Here is a 22,214-nt window from a genome sequence, read left to right on the forward strand (position 1 = left end):
GGTGTTCTCAAGTATCATTGCAGACCAGGAGAGAGAGGTTTTGTAAGGATGTAAATTTTGTTAGGGATTATTCCTCTTTTGTCTTTAAAAGTTCTTAATAGTCCTACCATTTGAGGTTATTCATCTTTAGCAGTTTGTTTGATTCTTTGCACAGTGTCTACTGTACTTAATGTCAACTGCTTTATGGCCATTACAATAGTAATGGGCTGTAAATTTTAATAGTAAGCCATGTACGAAGTCTGTTCAGGAAGTATCAGACTTTAGGCTCTAAAAAAGTAAATACAGTAGGTAATCTTTTGAGCCAGGACACTAATCTGTTCTTAAAGTAGGCCCCTTCTGATTTGAGACACGTATCCCAGCTTCCTTTCCTCTGCCTGAAACATTTTTCAGTCTGTTTTTTGTATCTCCTGCAGGTGGTTCATCACATTAGTCATGATCTGTTTTCTCAGACAAACGTTGCTAAAGACATGCTAATCACAACCCAGACTTTGTGAAGACAGTTACTACTAGAGATGAGACTTGGGTCTACGGGTACGAATCGGAAAGTTGCACAGTCTTTCCAGTAGAAGTATGCAGGGTCGCTTCGGCAAAAAAAAAAAAAAAAAAAAAAAAAAAACAGGTCCACAGCAAGGTGAAATGCATTCGTGTGTTGATAGTCTTTTTTCGACCACCATGGTGTTGTGCATCATGAACACGCACCAGAAGGTCAGATTGTCAACAGACATTACTATCTCGACATTATCCATCGCCTTTGTGACGCAGTTTGGCTGAGACCAGACCTTTGGAGAGTGGCAAGTTGGAAGCTGCACCATGACAGTGCCCCTGCCCATTCTTCTCAACTGATTCAGGAATTTTTGCCCAAGCACAACATCCCCTAGGTCCAGCAGGCTCCGTACTCACCAGACATGGCTCCGTGTGACTTTTGGTTATTCCCCATGCTCAAAACTCTGCCGAAGGGTTTCCGATTTGAGACGAGAGAAGAGATCATAATGAATGTGATGAAGCTTCCGCAAGGGATATTGAAAACTGACTTTGGAAGATGGTTCAGGCAGTGGAGGAACGCTGGGCTATGTGTGTCAAGTTAGAGGTGGCCTACTGCATTAGTGTCGTAGTTCAACAAGTTAGCTATTTATTCTTTTTTAAACGTCTAAGGTTGGATACTTTCTGAACAGACCTCGTATTTCTGTCAGATGTGAGTAGAATACATTATCACTGGAGAGTTATGTACTTGGATTAGCTTGATTTTTTCATGTCAGAATAGTGCATTGATCCCTTGGTTGTAGTGATTTTTATTATCATTGCTAGATGAATATTGACACTCCTGCCATTATCATGCATTTTTTGGCTTAAAAAAAACTTTATTATTGCATGCCTGAGCTGGTTTCTGCTGACACTGATGGTGCAAAATCTATTGTTTCTGATGGCTTTAAGGGATTCAAAGATGAGGCCCTACTTGAGGAATTAATCCTAGGTGATGGAGACCACTCTCTCTCTCCTTATTGTGTCCTTTGCATAATTTCCTGTTAATGTAACCATGCCTATGTGTGTTTTGGATATACCATAACAGTATGTATGTATTTAGTAAGTCTAAATTGTTGTAAAAAAAAGTACATTTTGGTTTACAAATGGGATGCCCGGTACCAGTTTGGATAAAACCCACAGGTACTGTGCCTTCATTATCGTCCACTTTCATTATCACGTACTAGACGCAGTACCAGTTATGCACGATAACCATGGGATCATTCAATATTCTTCTCTCCCTAATCACCTGAAACTTATATAGTTCATTTCCTTACAGAAACAACAGACCAAAGTCAAGTACAACCCAACCTGAGTGTGTATGATGTCACAGAAAAGAAGTTACTCAAAGCATTCTACCAACAGAGTCAGGTTAACTGGTAAGGATGAGAAGATTTAGCACAGTGCTTCAATTGGCAGGCTTGTTTATCATTTAATTTTGAGATGGTTTTCACATCATGGCATGTTGACTTTTTCACTGTATGGCATCTGCCAACCGTGCTTCAAGTTCTCTGGAAGCATCTCCATTTAGTTCCCCATCTTTCAGTTCACTAGAACCTCTTCCCAAGCCTTCTCTGGTCTGTCTACTGGTGCCCAACCCTTCATATTCACTCTCCTCAATCTCATATTTCAGTTTTTATTTTCAATTTTTTACACATGTCAGTGCTTTCAGTTTTCAGTCAGCCTTGACAGAACTGCCTTTATGGTACTTTGTCCTTCCCTACTCTGTCTCTCAGACACTCATTGCGTACTCACCTGTCCTGCCAGTATACTGCTCCTTTCTTCCATACCACGTAGGCTACTGATTACTTCTTACAGTATTACCCCCAATTTTACTTGTAAAGACTTCCTTTGGCACCCAGTCTGTGTGTACATTTTTAATGTTTCTGGACTATCTCATGTTTCCTTTGTTTTTTCAGTAATCGCATGTATCACTTCTGTCACCATTTCTTTCATTCCAAAATACTCTTAAATAATTTCTCTGCATTAACAGATTGGTTTTGCTCATCAAAGGGAGCTAGTGTTTCAAATGATTGTGGCCCATTTCACAGGGCACTCGATTGAAAATTCTACATTTTTTTCAGTTTCATTATTTAGTAGGAAGTAGGGTCAGGATAATGATTATGATATTGAATATTATTTGATTTTGATCTCTTACACTCCTCGTGGGGTAACATAGTACTGGATGATGGATGGATTTGATTTTGATATTAGAACATCTGTTTTTCTTTCAGGAAACCACAATGGACAAATGACGAAACTATCTTTGCACGTAACGTCACCAATGAAGTACACTTTTACAATGCCAACGACTTACAAACGATTGTTCATAAGAAGATCCTCCAAAAAGTACGATCATTCAGTCTTTCACCGTCCACAAAAAATCATTATGTTACCTTCTTTGTACCAAGTAAGTATTTCTGTCTCATTTATTTATGATTAGCGATGCTATCTCAAAAAGTAAAAAAGGCTTCAAGATTGATGATTGTTTTAGTTTGTTTTCATTTGATGGAACTGGACTCTTTCCAGCCACTACTGATACAAAGCAATGGTTGCAGGAAATTCATTACAACTTAGTTATGAGGTAGGAATAAATCTTGGTTATTAGTCAAATCAACCTCTGGTACCTGTAATTGGCCATCAACAGAGCTGAAAGGGGTTAGGGATCATAGATGGTGTATTGTGCAACAAATGGGCTGTGGCCACACACTCATTATTCTTAGGCTGGAGACTCAGCCACAAGTATACAAGATCAGAGTTCAGTGTAATGTTTTGATGTCATTACAGATCACAGTGTACTCCCTCCTTTCCCCCCCAAAATTGTGCTGCTGGCTGGATACTTTAACTCTGAATCTGGTGACATACAGTACTTTTGAGCATATATCTTGCTAGTGTGTGATGATTTTACTCAGTGTTGAAAAGGCCTCTCATACTGAAGGGATTATTGAAGGGTAAAAATTACCCTTTCAGTCTGAAAGTCTTTAATAAACTGAATAAAGTCACCTGGATGTAGAAAGAATAAAATGAAATATGTTCTCAGGTTGAAGGGATTAGTTCCAGCCTATAGCACACTATCAGTTGTATGGTACCATGGCCTCCTAGGGTGGGAGCTTTTGTTGAGGATTTTTTTTTTTTTTTTTTTTTTTTTTTTTTTTTAAATAAATACATGAATGGATTATTCATGAAGATGAAATGAAGTGCAGCAGTTGAAGTAGAATTACGGGGTAATTTGTGGAACCTAACTTGTCTCAAAAAGTTGCTGGTGTAGTTTTACTGATGAAGAGTGAGGGTGGTCTGTTGAGGCTGGTGGGTGGGTTTCCAAGGATGTATGTAAATAGAAAATTTTCAGTTAAAGCAAAAAATGTGTATGAAAGTATAGAATGCAGTATTAAATATTGGCATGTAGTATGAAAGAGAAAAAGCAGGATGATTTGATAGTTTTAGGACTTTTTAATACCTTCTAGGACTCTCCATTACCTTCACTGATGTCCAGAAGTTTTATGCTTCTATTAGTTCCTCATTCCAGGGCATCACTCTTCTCCTTATATGCATTTACAATCACAATCTTCAGCCAGTCATTAAGGACAGCACACTCATATATAATCAAATTTATCAAATTGGTAACTAAACCCACTCTTACATTTCCCGAGACCTTCAGCATTTCAGGAGTCAACCCAGACAAACCCACTGCCTAACCCAGCTGCATTCAGCCTATTGCCCTGCTCACAGTAGCAGCATCAATCAGAGGCCAAAGTCCTTCCTTTAAAATTTTGTGGAGTGTGATACATGAACATTGATAATTTGGAAGCTGTACAGTTTTGGAATGTTTATATTGCAGGTGTGAAGGCAGCTCCAGCATATGTTCATCTTTACCGCTTCCCAAATTTTGAAGAAACTTCAAGTGCTCTTGCTAACAAGAGCTTTTTCAAGGTATGTCTGCCCTATATGATATTTAATTTTGATATAGATTAATGTCATCTGTGCATGTAGAGAGAACTAGGTAAACAGATCATTGTGTTTGGTCATCCACAAAAGTCTTATTATCGATTGCAACCCTCACCTTCATCCTAGAGGACCTAGCCCTCCTCACCTTTTGTTACTTATTAACCCAAAGCCCTACCGTACTTACACTGTTACCAGAGAAATGCTACTTATGTTTCATATTACTTGTGTAACACTATAAGTGTTTCCAGTGAACTGGGATCAACTCTTCAATTTCTATGGATGATTGAACTCTTAATTTGGAAGTGGACTTTGTAAGAACTGTTACAAGAAATACACTACAGTTTAGGGTCAGGAGGTAGTGCAACCAGTGCAAGAGTCAGCCCTTCAAAAAAAGCATTATTGTAGTAGGTGAAGAAATCACCTGCTGGAAGGAATGATGGTGAAGTCAGTGGTAAAGCTACACCTGTGGAGGTGATCATGTCTGGGGATGTAGGGGTGAGCTTGGTAATATATTTGACTCAGACGGGTCTGGTTAGTACTTGGATGGGTGACCGCCTGGGAACACCAGATGCTGTTGGCATCCCTACGTGTCATGTGGGGTTGGTGGAGGATTAGTGCCCCTCCCTGTAAAACAATTAACTCTAAGCCCTTGGCCACCCCGTCTGGGATACATGGCGTCTGGCAATGAATGAATGAGTGAATGAACAATAATTGGGGAGAGGTCTGTTCCAGTATATTAAAGGGGCAAATGACAAATGCATGAAATAGGTGAATCATGAAATAACAGTATTATAAAACTTAAAAGGAGGTAAGTCACTATGGTTCTTGGTTGGTAGGGGTGCTCACCATCCACTCACTTGATGTAGTGCTGCTCTCGGGTGGCTGCCCTTTCCTTTCTTCCTTCTTTCTTTCCATCCTTCCTCATCTGTCTTTCATTCCTTTATTCTTTCCTTTTCCTTCTGTCTCTAGGTGATTCTACACTGAGTGACAAGCCAAATGGTTTCCTGTACACCAGGAAACCATTTACTACGCTTGGTGGTAACCAGATAACCAAATAATGGTGCCTGGTGGTTTAGTGGGCAATTAAGGCACTCCAGTCAGCTTGAGCTGGTACAGGTTTATATCCATGGGGTGATTGGGGACTTTTGCCCATGTAATGCCACTCAGGGATGAGTGAGGCTGGTCACCCACATCTTAAATGTCAGGACTAACTTGCCTAGCCCTGGCTGTCTATGCTTCTCATGGGGCAACACTGGATTATATGATGAATGAATGAATGAATGAAGTCACTATGTTGTATATTTGTGAAATAAAGTTATGTATATATGTGGAAGGAATGTGACTGAGGCAAATGTGTACCTTGTTTGATGGAAGAAGAATTTATACATTGCAATGTGATTAGCTATAGTCTTTGCTTTATTTAGGTTGATAGTGTGGAGAACCACTGGAACCGTCAGTCATCGGCTTGCTTACTGCTGACAGCTGCTGAGGTCGACAAATCAGGCACATCCTACTATGGGGAGCAAATGCTTTTCTACCTCAATACTAAAGGGGATTCATCCAGAATAACCTTCTGTAAGTTGGAATCACTGGCCTACACTTTTATGTTGTGAGTAGCAGAGGTATTGTATTCATATCATTTATAAAGGCCCCAGCATGTTTCCATGGGTTGGCCTTGGTTACCTAATGATGGATCTCCATGCCACCTGATCTCTGGCAGCCCCCTCTTACAGTCTCATACTGCTGAGGTCACACTGACCTTGTCCTAGGTCTTTGTTGGTCTGCCTCTCACAACCCCACTGCTGATGTTCACACTTCTCACACATTTTGGTTTTTCAGTGAGGAAAGCTTAACAAGATTAGCCTTAAGATTGTTCATGTAGGTAGGGATAATGCAGATAAATTGTAACTCCTTCATTGTGACGCTGACAGATGATTATACTCAGCTTTGGGGAAACCTCTTACTTAGGGATTACAAACCATTTCCTTTAACCTCCTTAGTATGGTGACGTTTATATGTTTGTTACCACCATATATATATATATATATATATATATATATATATATATATATATATATTTTTTTTTTTTTAAGCATAGGGACAGTGAAAAGGTCCATGTCAGTTAGTTTGAAGGTCGGAGGAGGGATGTGTGAAAATGTGAGCTTTGGAAGTTAATCAGGTTCAAGAATTGACAAGGGATTAAGCAGAAGGAATAATTACATATACTGTACATATTTACATACACGTGGTACTATATGATGGGGTAATATCGGAGAAAAAGTGGATTTTACATAAGTTATTGGTTGCCATTGCTACAAATGAACCCACTCTGTGGTGAGAAAGGCATATATGGAAACTACATACTGTACTGTATTTTAAAGTTGTGTGCTCCGAAACCTTCTGAAATTAAAACAAGTTTTGGTCAATGAATTTTGAGCTAATGTCTACCCACAGACGTTAGCAAAACTCTGCACTAGTCTACCAAGTTCTTGTGTGGTATTTGCTAATAGTACTGCATCATCATCATACAGCAAATTTGAGATATTCCATCCATCACCATTCATTACCAGGACCATCCCCCTCTCCATGAGTCATGTTTTTATTTCTCATATATTGAACAACTATGGGGACATCACACACCCATGTCACACACCCACTCCGATCGTGACCCATTCACTTAGATGCCCATTAACCCATACTCATGCTTCACTACCATCATAAAAGCTCTTGACGGCACCTAGCAGCTTACCACGTACACCGTACATGTGCAAAACCTTCCACAATCCTTCTTGGTCTACTTTGTTGTATGCATTTTCCAGATCCATGAATGCCATAGACACCTTATGGTCCGACTCACAATTCATCACTATTCTGTCTTACCGCAAATATTTGATCCACACATCCTCTGCCACTCCTAAAGCCACCCTGTTCATCACTCACTAGGACTTCTGATATCTCTCTTACTTTCTCTATAATAATTCTTCCATATACCTTCCTTACCACACTCAGTAAACTTATGCCACAATAATTCTTGCACTCATTTAGCTCACCTTTATTTTTGTACAGGGATACAGTCACAGCCTTTTTCCAGTCTGCTGGCACAGTTTCACTCATCCATTCCTTTTTACCTGTCTCCAACAATCACTTCATTCCGCTCTCTCCACTAGCCTTAATCATCTCTGCATACACCTCATCAACCCCAGCTACTTTCCCATTTTTCAGCTGCTTCACAGTGTTCTTCACCTGTGTGAGTGTCACATTTCCTGGCACTGCATTCCTTCTCTGCACACCCCCAAAACCAATCATGTTTACGGTGGCTGTGCTCTCTCTATTCCCAGTCATCAGTCTTTCAAAATATTCTTTCCATCTGGTCCCTACTTCGTCCCCATGGGTTAATAATCTACCACTCACATCCTTCACATTTTCACATTTCTTTCCGCTGTCACTTCTACATTTCTGCACCACTTTCCAGAATACCTGTAATTTCCTATTTTCAGAGTAATTTGCATACATTTTTCTTCCTAGACCATCATTACCTCCTCCTTTTTCCTCTTCACTAGTCTCTTTACATGCATCTTGCTTTCAGTATACTGTATTCACTTCTTATTTCAATTGATCCCCTGTCCTGTACGGTAACCACTATAGCCACTTTTTTCTCTCTCTCTCTGTCTCCACTGCTCTCTTGACCTCTTTGTCCCACCATGCCGTACCTTTCTTCTTTGTTGTTACTCTTGTCAAACCACACAGTGCTTTAGCATTACTAACTAAGTGATCGCTATATGCATTCCACAGGCTGTCCAGATCCATGTAATTCCAATTCACTGATTTTAACTCCTCTCCTACTTTGGTCCTTTATTCATCTGCCATTTATTTGACCCTCAGCTTCTTGACTTTCAGTTAAGTTGTTAAATAGTAACTGCCAGTCACATATTATTTCCTGTGAATCCAGTTCTCTTAAATAGAATCATCTTGGATTAGCTGTACTTGAGATAAATGTCGTAAGTATGAAGAGGTAAAATGAGGTACCTTCTAACCCCTTCAGTGCAAGCAAATCTTTCCTATCATGAATAAAATCATTAGGTGTTGTCCAGGATAAATTAAAAGATATCTGTGGTTGAAAGGATTCATTTTCACTCAGACTTCTCTTTCAGCTAAAAAAGGGAATATTCACTCTGTGGCCTGGTGCCCTAATGGCCAAGAGTTCTTTGCTGTGTATGGGACAATGCCATCCAATGCCACACTGTTCAACCATAAATGTGAAGTGGTGGCAGAATTTGGAACTGGAGCGAGGAACACTGTACTGGTTAATCCTGTTGGCAATGTTGTACTTGTGGGTGGATTTGGCAACATTTCAGCAAAATTTGAGGTAAGCCACAGACACAGTACTCTAAATGATATTAGTTATCAGGATAAAATTACTGTGGCATGTAGGTTTAAGTGTAATTGTGTAGTTTTAACATGTGCAGTAGATGATATTAATACAGTGAATGCTATCCACCATAATGCATTGTAACCACATAAGTACATATCAGAAAACCACTTAATTGGTTTAATAAGAACTGCATGGAGGTGGTTCTATCATGGCCATCCCTTTTTGGAGGATTCCTTGGTGGGAGCAGAGAGTTAAAGATGACAGTGACAATGATGGTAATGTAAGAGATGTGATAGAAATGTTCTAATAATGGTTTCACCAATTTTTAATGAGCACTCAGTGATTTGCACAGTTACTTTTTAATCATCAACCATACCTCTAGTTGCTTTAGTTTTGTTGTTTTTGTGGCCCCAGATTCATCTAGATGTAAAGCTGGTTGGCTGAAGGCTCAGGTTGACCTTACCAGCAGTCCACAATGCTTTTTTTAGGGGACACTAGGGATATAATTGAAGGATGGTTGTATGGCCAGGCAGGAGTGTTGATCGGTTGTATCAGTGCCATTACATAAAAGTGTCCCTCTCCAATGTCTGTTGCCTTGATGTTGGAGAGGGATGCATGAGTTACTCAAACCCTTAACTGTCAGATTAGCAAAAGGTACAACCCTAGTTAAGTATCTTCTTAATATGTTTCATCTCTTCCACTGTATTACCATAGTAATAGAATAACCTCAGTCTATATGGCCAAGCAGACCTATCAACTGCAGGCATGCAGTCTTGTCTGCCAGGCCATCCATGCAGTGACTAGTTTTCCTCTGTGGTAAGCAGCTCCTCACCATGATGAGGCTTTGGGATACTTGGTTCCTGGATGGATGATACATTTGTATCTCTAATCCAGTTAACAGGGGCAACATAGTAGGCTCCACATAACCATGTTATGTGGTTATATGGTTACCACCCAGCATTGTAAATGGTTCCAGGGTTACAGAAAACCATGAGGTGTGTCACTCAGTGTAGAATCACTTTAGGAAGAAACAGGCAGCACTACATCTGCCACTCTTTTACATTTACTTGTGTAATCATTGCTTGCTCACCCTTTAGACCTGACATTTGCATATACAGTATTCACAAACAAAATAAGGTCATTCCTACTTTTAGCCTCATTTATATTGTTCACCACCAGTCCTATCTATTCTCTCCAAATGCTGCTTCCCAGTTGTGATTTGAAGCCAAATAAAGGCATGTATGATGGGTGAAAGGATGTATGACCCATATGATTGAAAATTCAAATGCAGTGCTATACAGTGACATTGCATTCAGTACTCTAAGAGATCATACAACACTGCCATACTGGGCTAATTCAGTACTGAACAACTGATAAACTGTATGGGAAAAATTGGTTGTCAGACAAGACTAATTCAGGTACAAAAATCAGTAAAATGTTGTAAAAATGGTAGGCAAACACAAAAATGCAGTTTGAAAGGTGGGGGCACCCATCATCCAGTCATACAGTGTAGTGGTGCCTTATGGTCCCTACACTGAATGACAAGCCATATGGTTTCCTGTAACCCATGAATCTATTTACTATGCTGGGTGGTAGCCATATAACCAGATTATGGCGCCCAACAGTTTAGCAGGTAATCTAAGGCACTCCAGTCGGATTGAGTTTGTGCAGGTTTATATCCAAGGGGTGGTGTGGGTTTATTCCTCATGTAATGCCACTTAGGGATGAATGAGGCTGGTCATTCTCATCTTAAATATCAGGACCAACTTGCTTAGCCCTAGGCTCCAGTGCACCTCATGGGGCCTCACAAGATTGGATGATGAATGAATTCAATATTTGAGTGTCGGTTGCATTAAAGATGATTAGTATTAAAGAAATACATGTTGGACGCAAGGCCACTGTAATAGCTGCCCATACTACAGTAGATTACAGGTATTCTTTCTCTCATTTCTGGATCATAACCACGCCTCTGAAATAATGTCAAAATTGGTTAGAATGATAAAAATACAATACCACTGTTTATTTACTAGATATGGGATATTAAGAATCGGAAGAAACTGGGAGAAACTGAGTGTTCCGACACAACACATCTGAGTTGGTCCCCTTGTGGCCAGTACATTCTCACAGCAACCTGCTCTCCACGCCTTCGGGTCAACAACGGGTATGTGACCCCCTCCCTAGTTTTTAAGTAATAATTCTCAGCTAGTTTCCAAATTTAATAATACCTATGATGCATTCTTGGGAGTGAAATTACTTATGGAAAAATACAGACCAGAATTAAACATAATAAGCAACAATTAAATGATTCTTGGATTGGTTTTTGTGAGCTGGTATGGGTTCAGAGCTTCAGTTTTGGGTTTGAATAAGTTACATAGGAGTTGACTGAATTGTCCATGCATGTCATTTCTTACTGAGCTCAGTTGCTGAGAGTAAGTGCATGCTTTTTTGGTTTTTGTTTGTGGGATTAATTTTTCATCTTAATTGTTTTGAGTTTATTTTTGTTAAATAGGATGTGTTAATATATATTGGTTTCTCTTATTAATTAAATACTCATGCTGATATATTAGGACCACAGAGAACATTCACCTGAAGGTGGTACTTTGATATCCATACACTGTATAATAGTCATGTATAGGGTACCCACAAGCGTACACATCACATAACTGGGTTTTTTGTTTATGCAGAACTTTGAAATTCCCCTAATTTCTGGTTACCTTGGGAGCAGCTGTATATTCAAATGGTTATTCTTGTAATTTGGAGCCAGGATTTCTGAGACATAAATGCATTTGTGATAGTGTGGTCTGTTTCACTAATGTGTTTTTCCATTTCAGCCACCAACCACAATCCTTTCAACAGGCAGTGCTTATCCCCTCCAAGAGAGGAGTGTGTATCATGAGACTGCATCATCTTCATTGTCATCATTTGAGTTACTTATATAAAAATACTCGTCATCATTATCTAGACTCGCCCTAGGGCAGGGTGAGGAGTAGTAATGTCCAGACAGCCTAAGTTTGCCCAGTTCAATAAGCCACGCTTCCATTCACTCATTGTTCAAGCCAGTGGAATCTTGACTCCATCAGATAGGTCATAAAAATTTCACCACATTCTGTAGCTTCACATATACCTATCAGATAGAGTCAGTCCGAATGCTGTCACGTTAAAATAGGGTGCCAAATCCCTGGTTATGCACTTCTCTGCATAAAATTCATCTAGCCAGCTCTGTCTCTTGTTAGTCCCTTAGCCTAATCAACTTCCATATCTCTCTTCCTCACACACTTATCCACCATATCCCTCCACCTTCTTCTTTGCCTACCTCGCCTCCTTCCCCCTTCAAATTCACTCTGTTGTCGTCTATTCACTTCACATGACCAAACCATCTCAGTACACTCTTTTTGATTCTGGTGTCCACAGACTTCCTCTCTCTGTGTCTTTCACAAATCACATTATTTCGTATCCTATCCACTCTCTGTACTCCACATACATTCCTCAGCAGTCCCATCTCCATTGCTCTTACTCTTGACTTTTCATTTTCATGCCACACCAGTCTCACATCCATATGTTAAAGTTGGCACTAACACTCCTTCATGTAATCCTTTTGCAGCTGCAACACTCAAGCCTCTGTTTTTTTTTATCAAGGCTTTCATAGCACCAGCAAGTTTCCTTCCTTGTGTCACTCTACTCTCCACTTCTTTTGTACATTTTCTATCACTGTACCCAGGTATTTAAACTCTTGCACAATTTCCACTCTCTTCATTCACTGTAACATCACACCAGGAGTCACTATCTCCCTCAGTAACCATCACTTTACTCTTTTTCTACATTTACTCTCAAAACACAATTCTCACAGACATCTATAAAACTCTGCACAAGTCTGCCAAGTGCTTATCCAGTATTTGCAAGTAGCACTGCATCATCAGCATATGACAAATTTGAGATATTCCATCCATCACCATTCATTACCAACACCATCCCTCTCTCCATTACTCATGTTTTTACTTCTCTCATCACCCCATCCATATATATATATATATATATATATATATATATATATATACTGTATGTATACAGTAAAAGTCCTATTATTCGGCATCTGATTATTTGGTAGATCCGACATTTCGGCAGTTTTGAGAAATAGTCCCATTTACGAAAATCTTTGATTGTTCGGCAGATGTTCGGAATCATCTCGGCAGTCCAGGAAGTGTTATCTGTGACTTGTAGGCCTAATGTTTCATTACACTTCTGTATGTTCAATGATTTCTATATTTTTCAGATTCAGGTATAGTACTGTATTGATTACAATATTGGGCAGTATCATACAAGGACAGTAACCACCCCTACCAAATTAGGGAGGGTTACATTCCAAGCCCCCTTGCTAATTCTTGAAATTCGTTCATTCTTGACGCCTTCCTGAAAATGACATTTACCAGTAACTGCATAGCCCATGAACCACTGATACTGTAATGCATTACCCATAAATAAATGTTGCCTGTTAAATCAGTTTCCCTGTTGTTTTTAGCTGTATGGCTGTGACAGCTCTAGTATTTTTATTCCTCAACATAATGGCGGAAAGAACTCTCCTGTTTAACTAAACCTAACCTTACCGAGTTTAACTGTACCTAATCTATCTATCTATCTATTGCCAGACACCACAATCCCGCAAAGGGTGGCCATTTGACACTGAGTTAATTGTTTTACAGGGAGGGGCACCAACCCTCCACCAACCCACTTGTTGACACGTAGGGAGCTGTACCTAATAATTTAACTAAACCTAACCTAACCTAAAGTCAGAAAAATACTTAAAAACAAACTGGAGGAATATTAATTGCTAAGGTCTTTCTGATTAAAGTTAAACGTACATTTAGCGCTCATTCTTTTGTTCGTTTTTGTGTTTAATGTGAAAAAGAGAGTATTGATGCAAACAGTAATATATCCCATTAACCCCTTAATAATCTCCGGCACTGAACAACCCTTTACAGTACCGATGTCAGTGATGTCAAGTTAGTGTGAGCAATAAAGAAAACTGAACAATTATGGGGAGGGAACGAAGGTCACTGGTATGTTTACACGACTCTACGCTACGATTCCAAGCAGTCAGGGGGTCTGTTAATCTCAGATGTTTTCGCCCATTTGGTAAATGCCCTGTAAGTTTATCAATTTTTCTGTGACTCATAGCAAATCATAGCATGGGTTTAGGAAGCTAAATAACACATTGCTAGGTGAGCCAGACGATTATCTTTGCATGTTTAAGAAAAATAAATTGATTTCAGAAGAATGGAAGACATTTACTCTGCGTACTCAGAGAGGGATTAAATTTCTTCCATTTTCTTAAAGATGTGAAGATAATCATCTGACGCACCTAGCAATGTGTTATTTAGCTTCCTAAACCCATGCTATGATTCACGGGAGAAATTACAAAGTTATGGTGCATTTACCAAATGGGCGAAAACATCTGAGATTAACTGACCCCCTGACTGCTTGGAATCGTAGCGTAGAGTCATGTAAGCATACCAGTGACCTTCGTTCCCTTCCCATAATTGTTCACAGTTTTTTCATAGCTCACTAACTCGATATCACTGACATCAGTACTGTAAAGGGTTGTTTAATGCCGGAGGTTATTAAGGGATTAATGGAATACATTACTGTTTCCATCAATACTCTCCCTTTCACATGTAAACAAAAAAACGAACAAAAGAATGAGTGCTAAATGTAGGTTTAACTTTCATCAGAAAGACCTTACCAATTCATATTCCTTCACTTTATTTTATGTAATTTTCCGACTATTTTATTTTGTGTTTGGAAAAAGTACTGTATACAGTACTCACTCCAAACCTATTTGTAATAATATATGTAGTGACGAGTTCACCAATACAAGTGATGTACTGAGCTGGTAGGTAGTATTCCGTATCATTTCAGCCATCCAGGAAGTGTTATCTGACTTGTAGGCCTACTGTGTCATTACACTCGTATATGTTCACTAATTTATATACAGTAATCCCTCCACTATCCGACGTAATAGAGCCAAAGGCACGTCCGGAAAGTGGTCCTGTCCGGATAGTGGGCACCAGCCTCCTGGACTGGTACTTATGGACCCTAACCCAGCCTAACTTTGAAAGCCACCTAAATAACTCCCTGCCAGACAGGCATAGGACCTATTTAAACCTATTTAAGACCCTTTTCACACCAATAATGGACATAAAGCATGAAATAAATGAAAAGGAACCAAAGAATGAGGAATTAGAAGTGACTGTACCTCAGCCAGGGTACTTACATCACATTTGTGGCTGCCTTTCTAAGGTTTTGGCAGTGGTGAAAATGCTCTTGAAGCACGTACAGTAATCCAGTATTGTGCTGCACTTAATTCTTTGCACTGTGAGTTATAATTGTTTAACACTGCACATTGTTCTTAACTGCACCACTGCAGTTCTAACCGCCAGTTTAAACTGCCAATTTGCACTCCACAGTTGATCCTTTGCACTCTAAGTTCAAATTTCTTAACACTGCACAACACTGTAAATTCCCATGTGGTCTAGAGGCGAGGTATTGCAGTATATTCACTGTTTATTAACAAAAAACGAGCAGGTGTGGCTTCCAGTGTGATAAGCATCTATTCACAATCGAAGTTAGGGAGTAACTGTTGATGTCGGAGAAACAGAGTTGCCAGATCGCAACGGCCACATTACCAATCTCTCAACTTTCATTACCAAATTTGTAAAGCTAGCATTTATTCTTCACTAATTATATATACAAGTGGAAATACATGCAATCACTCTCCTTATAATTAACAGCATGTTGATTATTTTCACGCTATGTAGGGTAGCAGATTAATCAGAGAGAGCAAACAATCCACCATCTCCATCCTGTGTATCCTCATACATGTGAAAAAACCATTTGGTAATGCATTATTCTGATTCATTACCAGACAAATTTTTCATTACCAAATTGGCCCACATTTGGTAATGAAAAATAACAAACGGCAACCCTGACATGGAAGGGGGGAGGGGGGAGGAAGGAAGGGGTGAAGGGGCCATGGTATAAGCAGCTGTTTGGCGCCGCGCGGCCATTTCAAACTACGGGTGGGAAAAAATTCAGATTTTGGGGAGATTTCTTTCTTTTTTTGGCCATTTTTCGGTTCTGATGGTCCAGGCCCACAATGTGCAGTAAGTGGGGATGTCCGGAAACTGGGCGTCCGGAAAGTACAGGGATTACTGTATATGTTTCAGATTCAGGTATCGTATCATATTGAGTGCAGTATTGTACAGTATACAGTACTCTCTCCAAACACAGTTGTAATACCTTAAGTGGTGATGACAGTGTTCACCAATATATTTAAGGTACTGAGTGGGTAGGTTTTTTGATTATTCACCAAATCCAATTTCTCGGCATCATCCCGGTCCCATAGATGCCGAATAATAGGACTTTTACTGTATTTATATTTATATAGAGCCTCTGTGGTACAGTGGTATAGTGTGCGTTTTTGTACGCTGAAGAACGAGGGTTTGTGCCCCACCAGGGTAAAAAACTTTGGGAGCATTCTTCTAGCCACGTACTGCATTGGCGGACATAAGGGGTGCTGTGGTTGAACCAGTGTCACATACTATAAAGTATGCTTGCACCCAGTCGGCTTGCACGGGCCAATTACACTTGGTTCACAGACTACACACACATCCAAAGCCACTCCAACACTACAGTTACACTTACAAGCACTTCTCACCCTACATACAATCTCTACCAGACAGCCTAAGCCACTTGGTAGAGATACATTGGCTGTATCATCCCCACTTTGGTCGAGATAGGCCAGTCCTGCAGTGGACACATCAAACAGCTGATGAGACGAGAGAGATGAGATATATATATATTGAACAACCCGTGGGGACATCACACAGCCTTGTTGCTTAGATGCCCATTTACCCTTACACATGCCTCACTACCATCAAAAAAAACCTTGACGGCACCTAGCAGCTTACCATCTAAATTGTACTGCGCAAAACCTTCCACAGTCCCTCTCTGTCAATGTTGTTATATGCATTTTCCAGATCCATAAAGGCTATAAACACCTTATAGTCCTTCTCGCATGGCTTCTCCACTTTAACCCCTACACGCCGGGGGTTTTCTGATGTCGCATGCTTCTCCTGACAGGGGATTTCATGATTTTAGAAAAAATACCCATACTTCAAACCGTAATATCTGCCAAACTATAACAGCTATAGAAAAAATTAGAGACATAAGACTCATCAGTTCTTTCAAATGAAATCATCCCCACATCTCCAGGTGGTCCTGTTGATGAGTAAGGATAAGTTAAAGTTCAAAGGGTGGCAGGAAGACGCTTGCAGCTATACATGTCAACCGGCAAGTAGGGGTTAAGCTAAAATTTGGTTTTCCGTGAATGTTGGTGTGAATCAGGGGTCAGGCTTGTCTCCCGTGTTGTTTATCATGGTACTTGAAGCCCTGTCACGTGACTTCAGAAATAGACTCCCGTGGGAGATGTTGTATGCTGATGATTTGGTGTTGATTGCAGAGAATGAAAGGGAGGCAGAGGAAGGATTTAGGAAGTGGAGAGATGGTACAGGGCACAAGGGCTTAAGAGTAAATGCAGATAAAATAAAAGTGATGGTATCGAGGGCTTGGGGCGTTACTGTCAAAGAAGAGGGAAAGTGGCCGTGTGCAATATGGCACAAGGGCCTGGGAAATAATTCCATCTTGTGCTGTGTTTTTGATAAGTGGGTGCACAAGAGATGTAGTGATATTAGAGGTAGACTGAGAAATGATGCTAATTTCATGTATGTAGTGTGTCAGGGAGAGCATGTGGATATTGCCAGGTTTGAAAAGATTGAACTTGCTGGCGAGTCTCTAGACTGTGTGGAATTGTTTTGTTATTTGGGAGACATGTTATGTGCTGGGGGTGGGGCAGGAGCTGTCTCAGTGGCTAGAGTGAGTGGTGGTTGGAAGAACTTCAGGGAGCTGTTGTCTCTCCTAACATTGAGAGGGCTCTCCCTCTGTGCTAAGGAATCTTTGTATGCGGCATGTGTTAGGAGTTTAATGCTGTATGGTTGTGAGACCTGGGCAGTAAAGGAAGAGGATATACGCAGGTTCAGATGTACAGAAATGGCAATGATTAGGTGGATGTGCAGTGCATCCTTCGAGTGTAAGGCCTGGGGGGGACTAGGTTTTTGATGGAAGAATTGAGAGGTAGGATGGGACTGGAGTGTATTGGTGTTGTGATGAGGAGAGGTAGATTGAGATGGTTTGGGCATGTGGAGAAGATGGCGGATGATAATTGGGTGCAGAAAGTGAGAAGTGTTAATGTTAGGGGATAGGGTAGTGAGAGGTTGACTGAAAAGGACATGGGATGAGATAATTGAGTGTGACTTCAGGGTTAAGGGACTGAATTTGGAAGCTGCCAGAGATTGAGCAGCATGGAGATTTGCCATTAGGTGACCAAGGCCTATGCACGCAAGCATGCTGGAGCCTTCAAAAATGAAAATAACACAGTATAAGGTATAACTTGCAAAATGATGTAATGCAAATGTATTGGTGAATAGGAATGCCTGCATGTGTTCACACCAACTTAACCATGCCTATTCATACAAATGTCCCTCAGCACTGTTATTGTCCTCTAAAAGAAGGATGGTGGATTGCAGGAGGCGGGCAGCTTCAGCCTGAAGTCAGTTGGGTTCACATCTGAATGAGCTGAGGGTCACACCAACATGAGTTTGTGTAGCAGAGTTGATGAAGCAATGAATATTGTGTAACAGGGATGATTATTTCACTGCAGGTATAAACTGTGGCACTACACTGCTGTGTTGAAGCAGGAAAGCTTCAAGGATGAATTGTTTGCTGCCACATGGATCCCTGACCCAGCTGCTGCCAAGCCCTTCACTCCATCCACTGCACCCGTCACTGGTATAGCTTCATCAGTGGCTGTGGGTGAGTTGTTTCATTCAGTTTGAACTGAGAATATTGTCACATTCACTGCCTAGGTTCTATTCACTTATGAGTGTTAGAAGTAGCATGTACTTCAGTAAGTACACCCAATAGATAGAAGTATATTGATACTTGTGTTGTCTTAGTTTTTTCTTTTTTCTTTTTTCTTTTTTTTTCTTTTTTGAGCCTAAAGGCTTTTGTTTAGTAGGTCAGATTATTAGTATGAAATAGAAAATGAAAGTAATTTTGGAGATATATTTACTTGCTGGTAAATAATGTGTTGTTGTTGTTGTTGCCCCAGCATCATCTGAAAGTGAACTCATTGACTGCAAGGTGAAATTGCCCTATTGCAGTTCACCATCAGTTTTCTTTTTTGGAATGAGGAGGGAGTGGAGGGACATTTCTATAACTAGGTAGTTGAGCCACCCAGTTACAATAGCCAGTATTGTTATATTGGTGTTGTGGGACTTTGAAGCCAGTGATTGAGAGTTTTTTTTTTTTTAATGTGAAGATATATAGAAAGCACTTCTGTTTGAGAGGTGATTTACAGGTTTGATTACTGATAATTTGTGTACTTTCAGCCTCTAAGCAGAAGTATGTCCCTCCATGGCAGAGAGGAGCCCAGGGCCCAGTTGGCCAATCAAACTTAGAGAAGAAGTTTTTAAGTCAAATGGAAACACCAGAAAAGGAAACAGGTAAGAGGACTTCATTGCCAGTAGATTAAATTCAGTCAAGTCACGTGCAGCATACCGTTTTGGTACTGGGCATTCATTGACATGATGATTCATACATTATCATCATCATCATCATCATCCAGACCTCCTTTCAGTGCGAAAAAGGGTATTTCTCTCATGACTGTCAAATCAGTCTCATTTTTAACCCTTTATCATACTTCCCCATTCCCCACTGTTTCATATTATTCAACACTTGGTGGTCCAGAAGTCTAAGGATGCTGGAGGAATGGAGGGGATTGGGGGGGCAGTCATTGGCTGTGCACAAGTTCAAATCTACAAGAGGTGGCTGAAGGTTTACTGATTATGTTGTTGTTATTAATTAACCCTGGTCTGTCTTGTCGAACAGACCCATCATCTGCAGGCAAATGGCTGTTCAGCCATCCAGTCATCGTGTGCAGTGAATTGATGTTTCTCTGTTGTGGGGAAAAGTGTGGAGGATTGGTTCCTGGATGGACACTGAATTAGTCTCTCCACCCAATTAACAGGGACATCTTAGCAGGCTCCATGTCACCTCATTATCTGGGTATATGGTTGCCACCCAGCTCTGTAAATGGTTCCTGTGTTACAGGAAATAATTTAGCTAGTCACTCAGTGTAATGCCACCTGAAGTGAAAATAAAGTACTGTAATAAAAAGGACAGGAAAGTAAGGGAGAAGTTGGAAGAGGGAAGGGTAAACAGAGGTTAAATGAAAATGGTGAAGGAAGAAGTAGGCAGCACTACATTAGTTGAGTGGTTGGTGGTAAGAAAAGGATTATTGTAGATGACTGTGCACTGAAATGAGAAATGTTGAGGTGGATGAGTATAGCACCTAAATAAAAAAGTTGAGAATAGTGTGGCAAAAGAGATATTAGGGAAGTAGCACAAGCATGTAAAGTGGGATAGTTTGGACACTGAGAGGAAGGGGGAGGGTGACTGGCTGAGGAGGGTCACAGTTACGAATATGGAGGGAAGAATGCGTAGAAGTAGATTGAGGTCCGGTGTTATGGCCTTTGGGAGAGAGGTTTTAGAAAGGAAGTGACTCAAGACTGTGACATATGGAGAGCTGCCATCAAGTGAAAAGGCTTACACATGCTAGATTGGTACATGGTCTTTAACACACATAACATAATGCTGCCTTAAGTTTAGACTCTGTCATCATGCATTAAATGTTGCAGACTGCACATGACTGGACTTGAACTAAAATCTCTTGAAGTGAGTGAACGGGTCCTTGTGATTACAGTTTTTAGTTATTCCTTTACCTGTTTTGATTTATTTCATATGTTATATCAGGGCTATTCAACTGGCAGCCCACGGCCCAAATCCTGCCCTTGAGTCATCTTTGTTTGGTCCTTTGACTGACTCAGAAGAATTAAAATAAACAAGCTTAAAACACAGTTTTATGTTTTTCATTTTATTTAATTATTTAGCAGAAAATGTAAATTCAAATGATGTATGAATGTCTTGTTTCTTTCTGTGTAAAAGTGTTCAGACTGAGGGGAAGAAATGCAGGTAAAGTTATGTTTGGCCCCGTTGTTAATCTGAGTTCTGTAATGCAGCACCACTTCTAGAGTGGTTAAATAGCCCTGCCATATACAGGCGGTCTGTGTTATGATGATGAGGCACGTTTGGGAAAACCCATCTTTGAACTGGGGTATCAGTTACTGGGGATGTTAAAACATAGAAAATACAGGGATTCGTTTGGAAGCCTTAGGATCTCCCCCAGCCAAGTCCAAAACCCACTCATATGAGTCCAAAAACAAGTTTTCAGCACACTTAAACCCCCAGATAGTTTTAAAACAAGCTAAACTAAGCCTAAAAGTTAATAACTCACCTAAACTAAAAAGTAAAATCTGAAAATGATCAAAAATAAGTGTAGAAAAAAAATCAGACTTAGTAAACTGTACCCCAGAATTACAGTGTTCACTCCACTTGTGACTAAAACACATTAACCCCTTAAACGCGGCCGTGAACAGTCGACCCCCCCCCCCCCCCCCCCGAGTGGTGGGATTATATCGTGGTCTGAGTACCTATAGGAAAATATTAGCCAAAAATCAGAGATTAACCCTAGAACATTATACTTGGTATGGCAGATAGTACTTACATTCAGCTTTTTCCAGAGACAGGTGTTGAGCCTTCGTGGACTACCCAAGGACTTGGAGACTTGCAAAGTTGGGTAACCAAATCTTCACTTTCACACCTCCAGCAACCCGGTTTCCCCTCTACCACAGCCTCATTCTGTCACAGTAAACTTTATACTACAATGTAAAGGTAGTTTGGAATCCGTATTTGTACAATAAGCACTGAAAATAAGGCTAAAATCAACGGAGCGTACGGCCGACATGCACCGCGGCGGCGGTCTTCCCGTCACTCAACAAACATTTCCATTTTCACAGCTAAAAACATGTATACTACATTATTTTCAATCATATTACTTCCCAAAAGATCACCACGGCGCACTTTTTATTCTGCCTTACGCCCGCCACTTTATTCTCGTTCCTGTCGGCCGCTTGCACTGACTCGGAAGAGCTAGAACTCGCCATAATGTCACTTTGAAAGCCTGCGGTAAACTGACGCTAAACAGGGGCAAACCGTGAGAAAAAAAGCTAGTGTTACAACTGGGGAAACAAGCGTTTCCCATTAGCATAAACTGCTTGTGAGAGGAGAGCGCAGATTTACAGTTCTGAGCACTCAGAGCGCTGCCATGTATCACAACCAGGCTGGCCGGGCTGTGGGGAGGGGGGGG

The 22,214-nt window shown here is 40.5% G+C and overlaps 1 protein-coding gene across 1 annotated transcript in view; it reads left to right on the top strand.

Moving 5' to 3' along the window:
- The window catches only part of eIF2A (eukaryotic translation initiation factor 2A), a 32,542-nt gene that overhangs the window by 3,270 nt on the left and 7,058 nt on the right, over window positions 1-22,214 (top strand). The window contains exons 4-11 of the mRNA XM_080285361.1: window positions 1,799-1,898; window positions 2,754-2,929; window positions 4,358-4,449; window positions 5,889-6,039; window positions 8,616-8,830; window positions 10,867-10,997; window positions 18,609-18,760; window positions 19,339-19,452. Of these exons, the coding sequence (XP_080141487.1) occupies window positions 1,799-1,898; window positions 2,754-2,929; window positions 4,358-4,449; window positions 5,889-6,039; window positions 8,616-8,830; window positions 10,867-10,997; window positions 18,609-18,760; window positions 19,339-19,452 (1,131 nt within the window). The remainder of the gene's footprint in view (window positions 1-1,798; window positions 1,899-2,753; window positions 2,930-4,357; window positions 4,450-5,888; window positions 6,040-8,615; window positions 8,831-10,866; window positions 10,998-18,608; window positions 18,761-19,338; window positions 19,453-22,214) is intronic.

This window comes from Coenobita brevimanus, chromosome 106, assembly GCF_032717465.1.
Source record: "Coenobita brevimanus isolate Jiangsu-jjx chromosome 106, ASM3271746v2, whole genome shotgun sequence".
In the NCBI taxonomy this organism is placed as follows: Eukaryota; Metazoa; Arthropoda; class Malacostraca; order Decapoda; family Coenobitidae; genus Coenobita; species Coenobita brevimanus.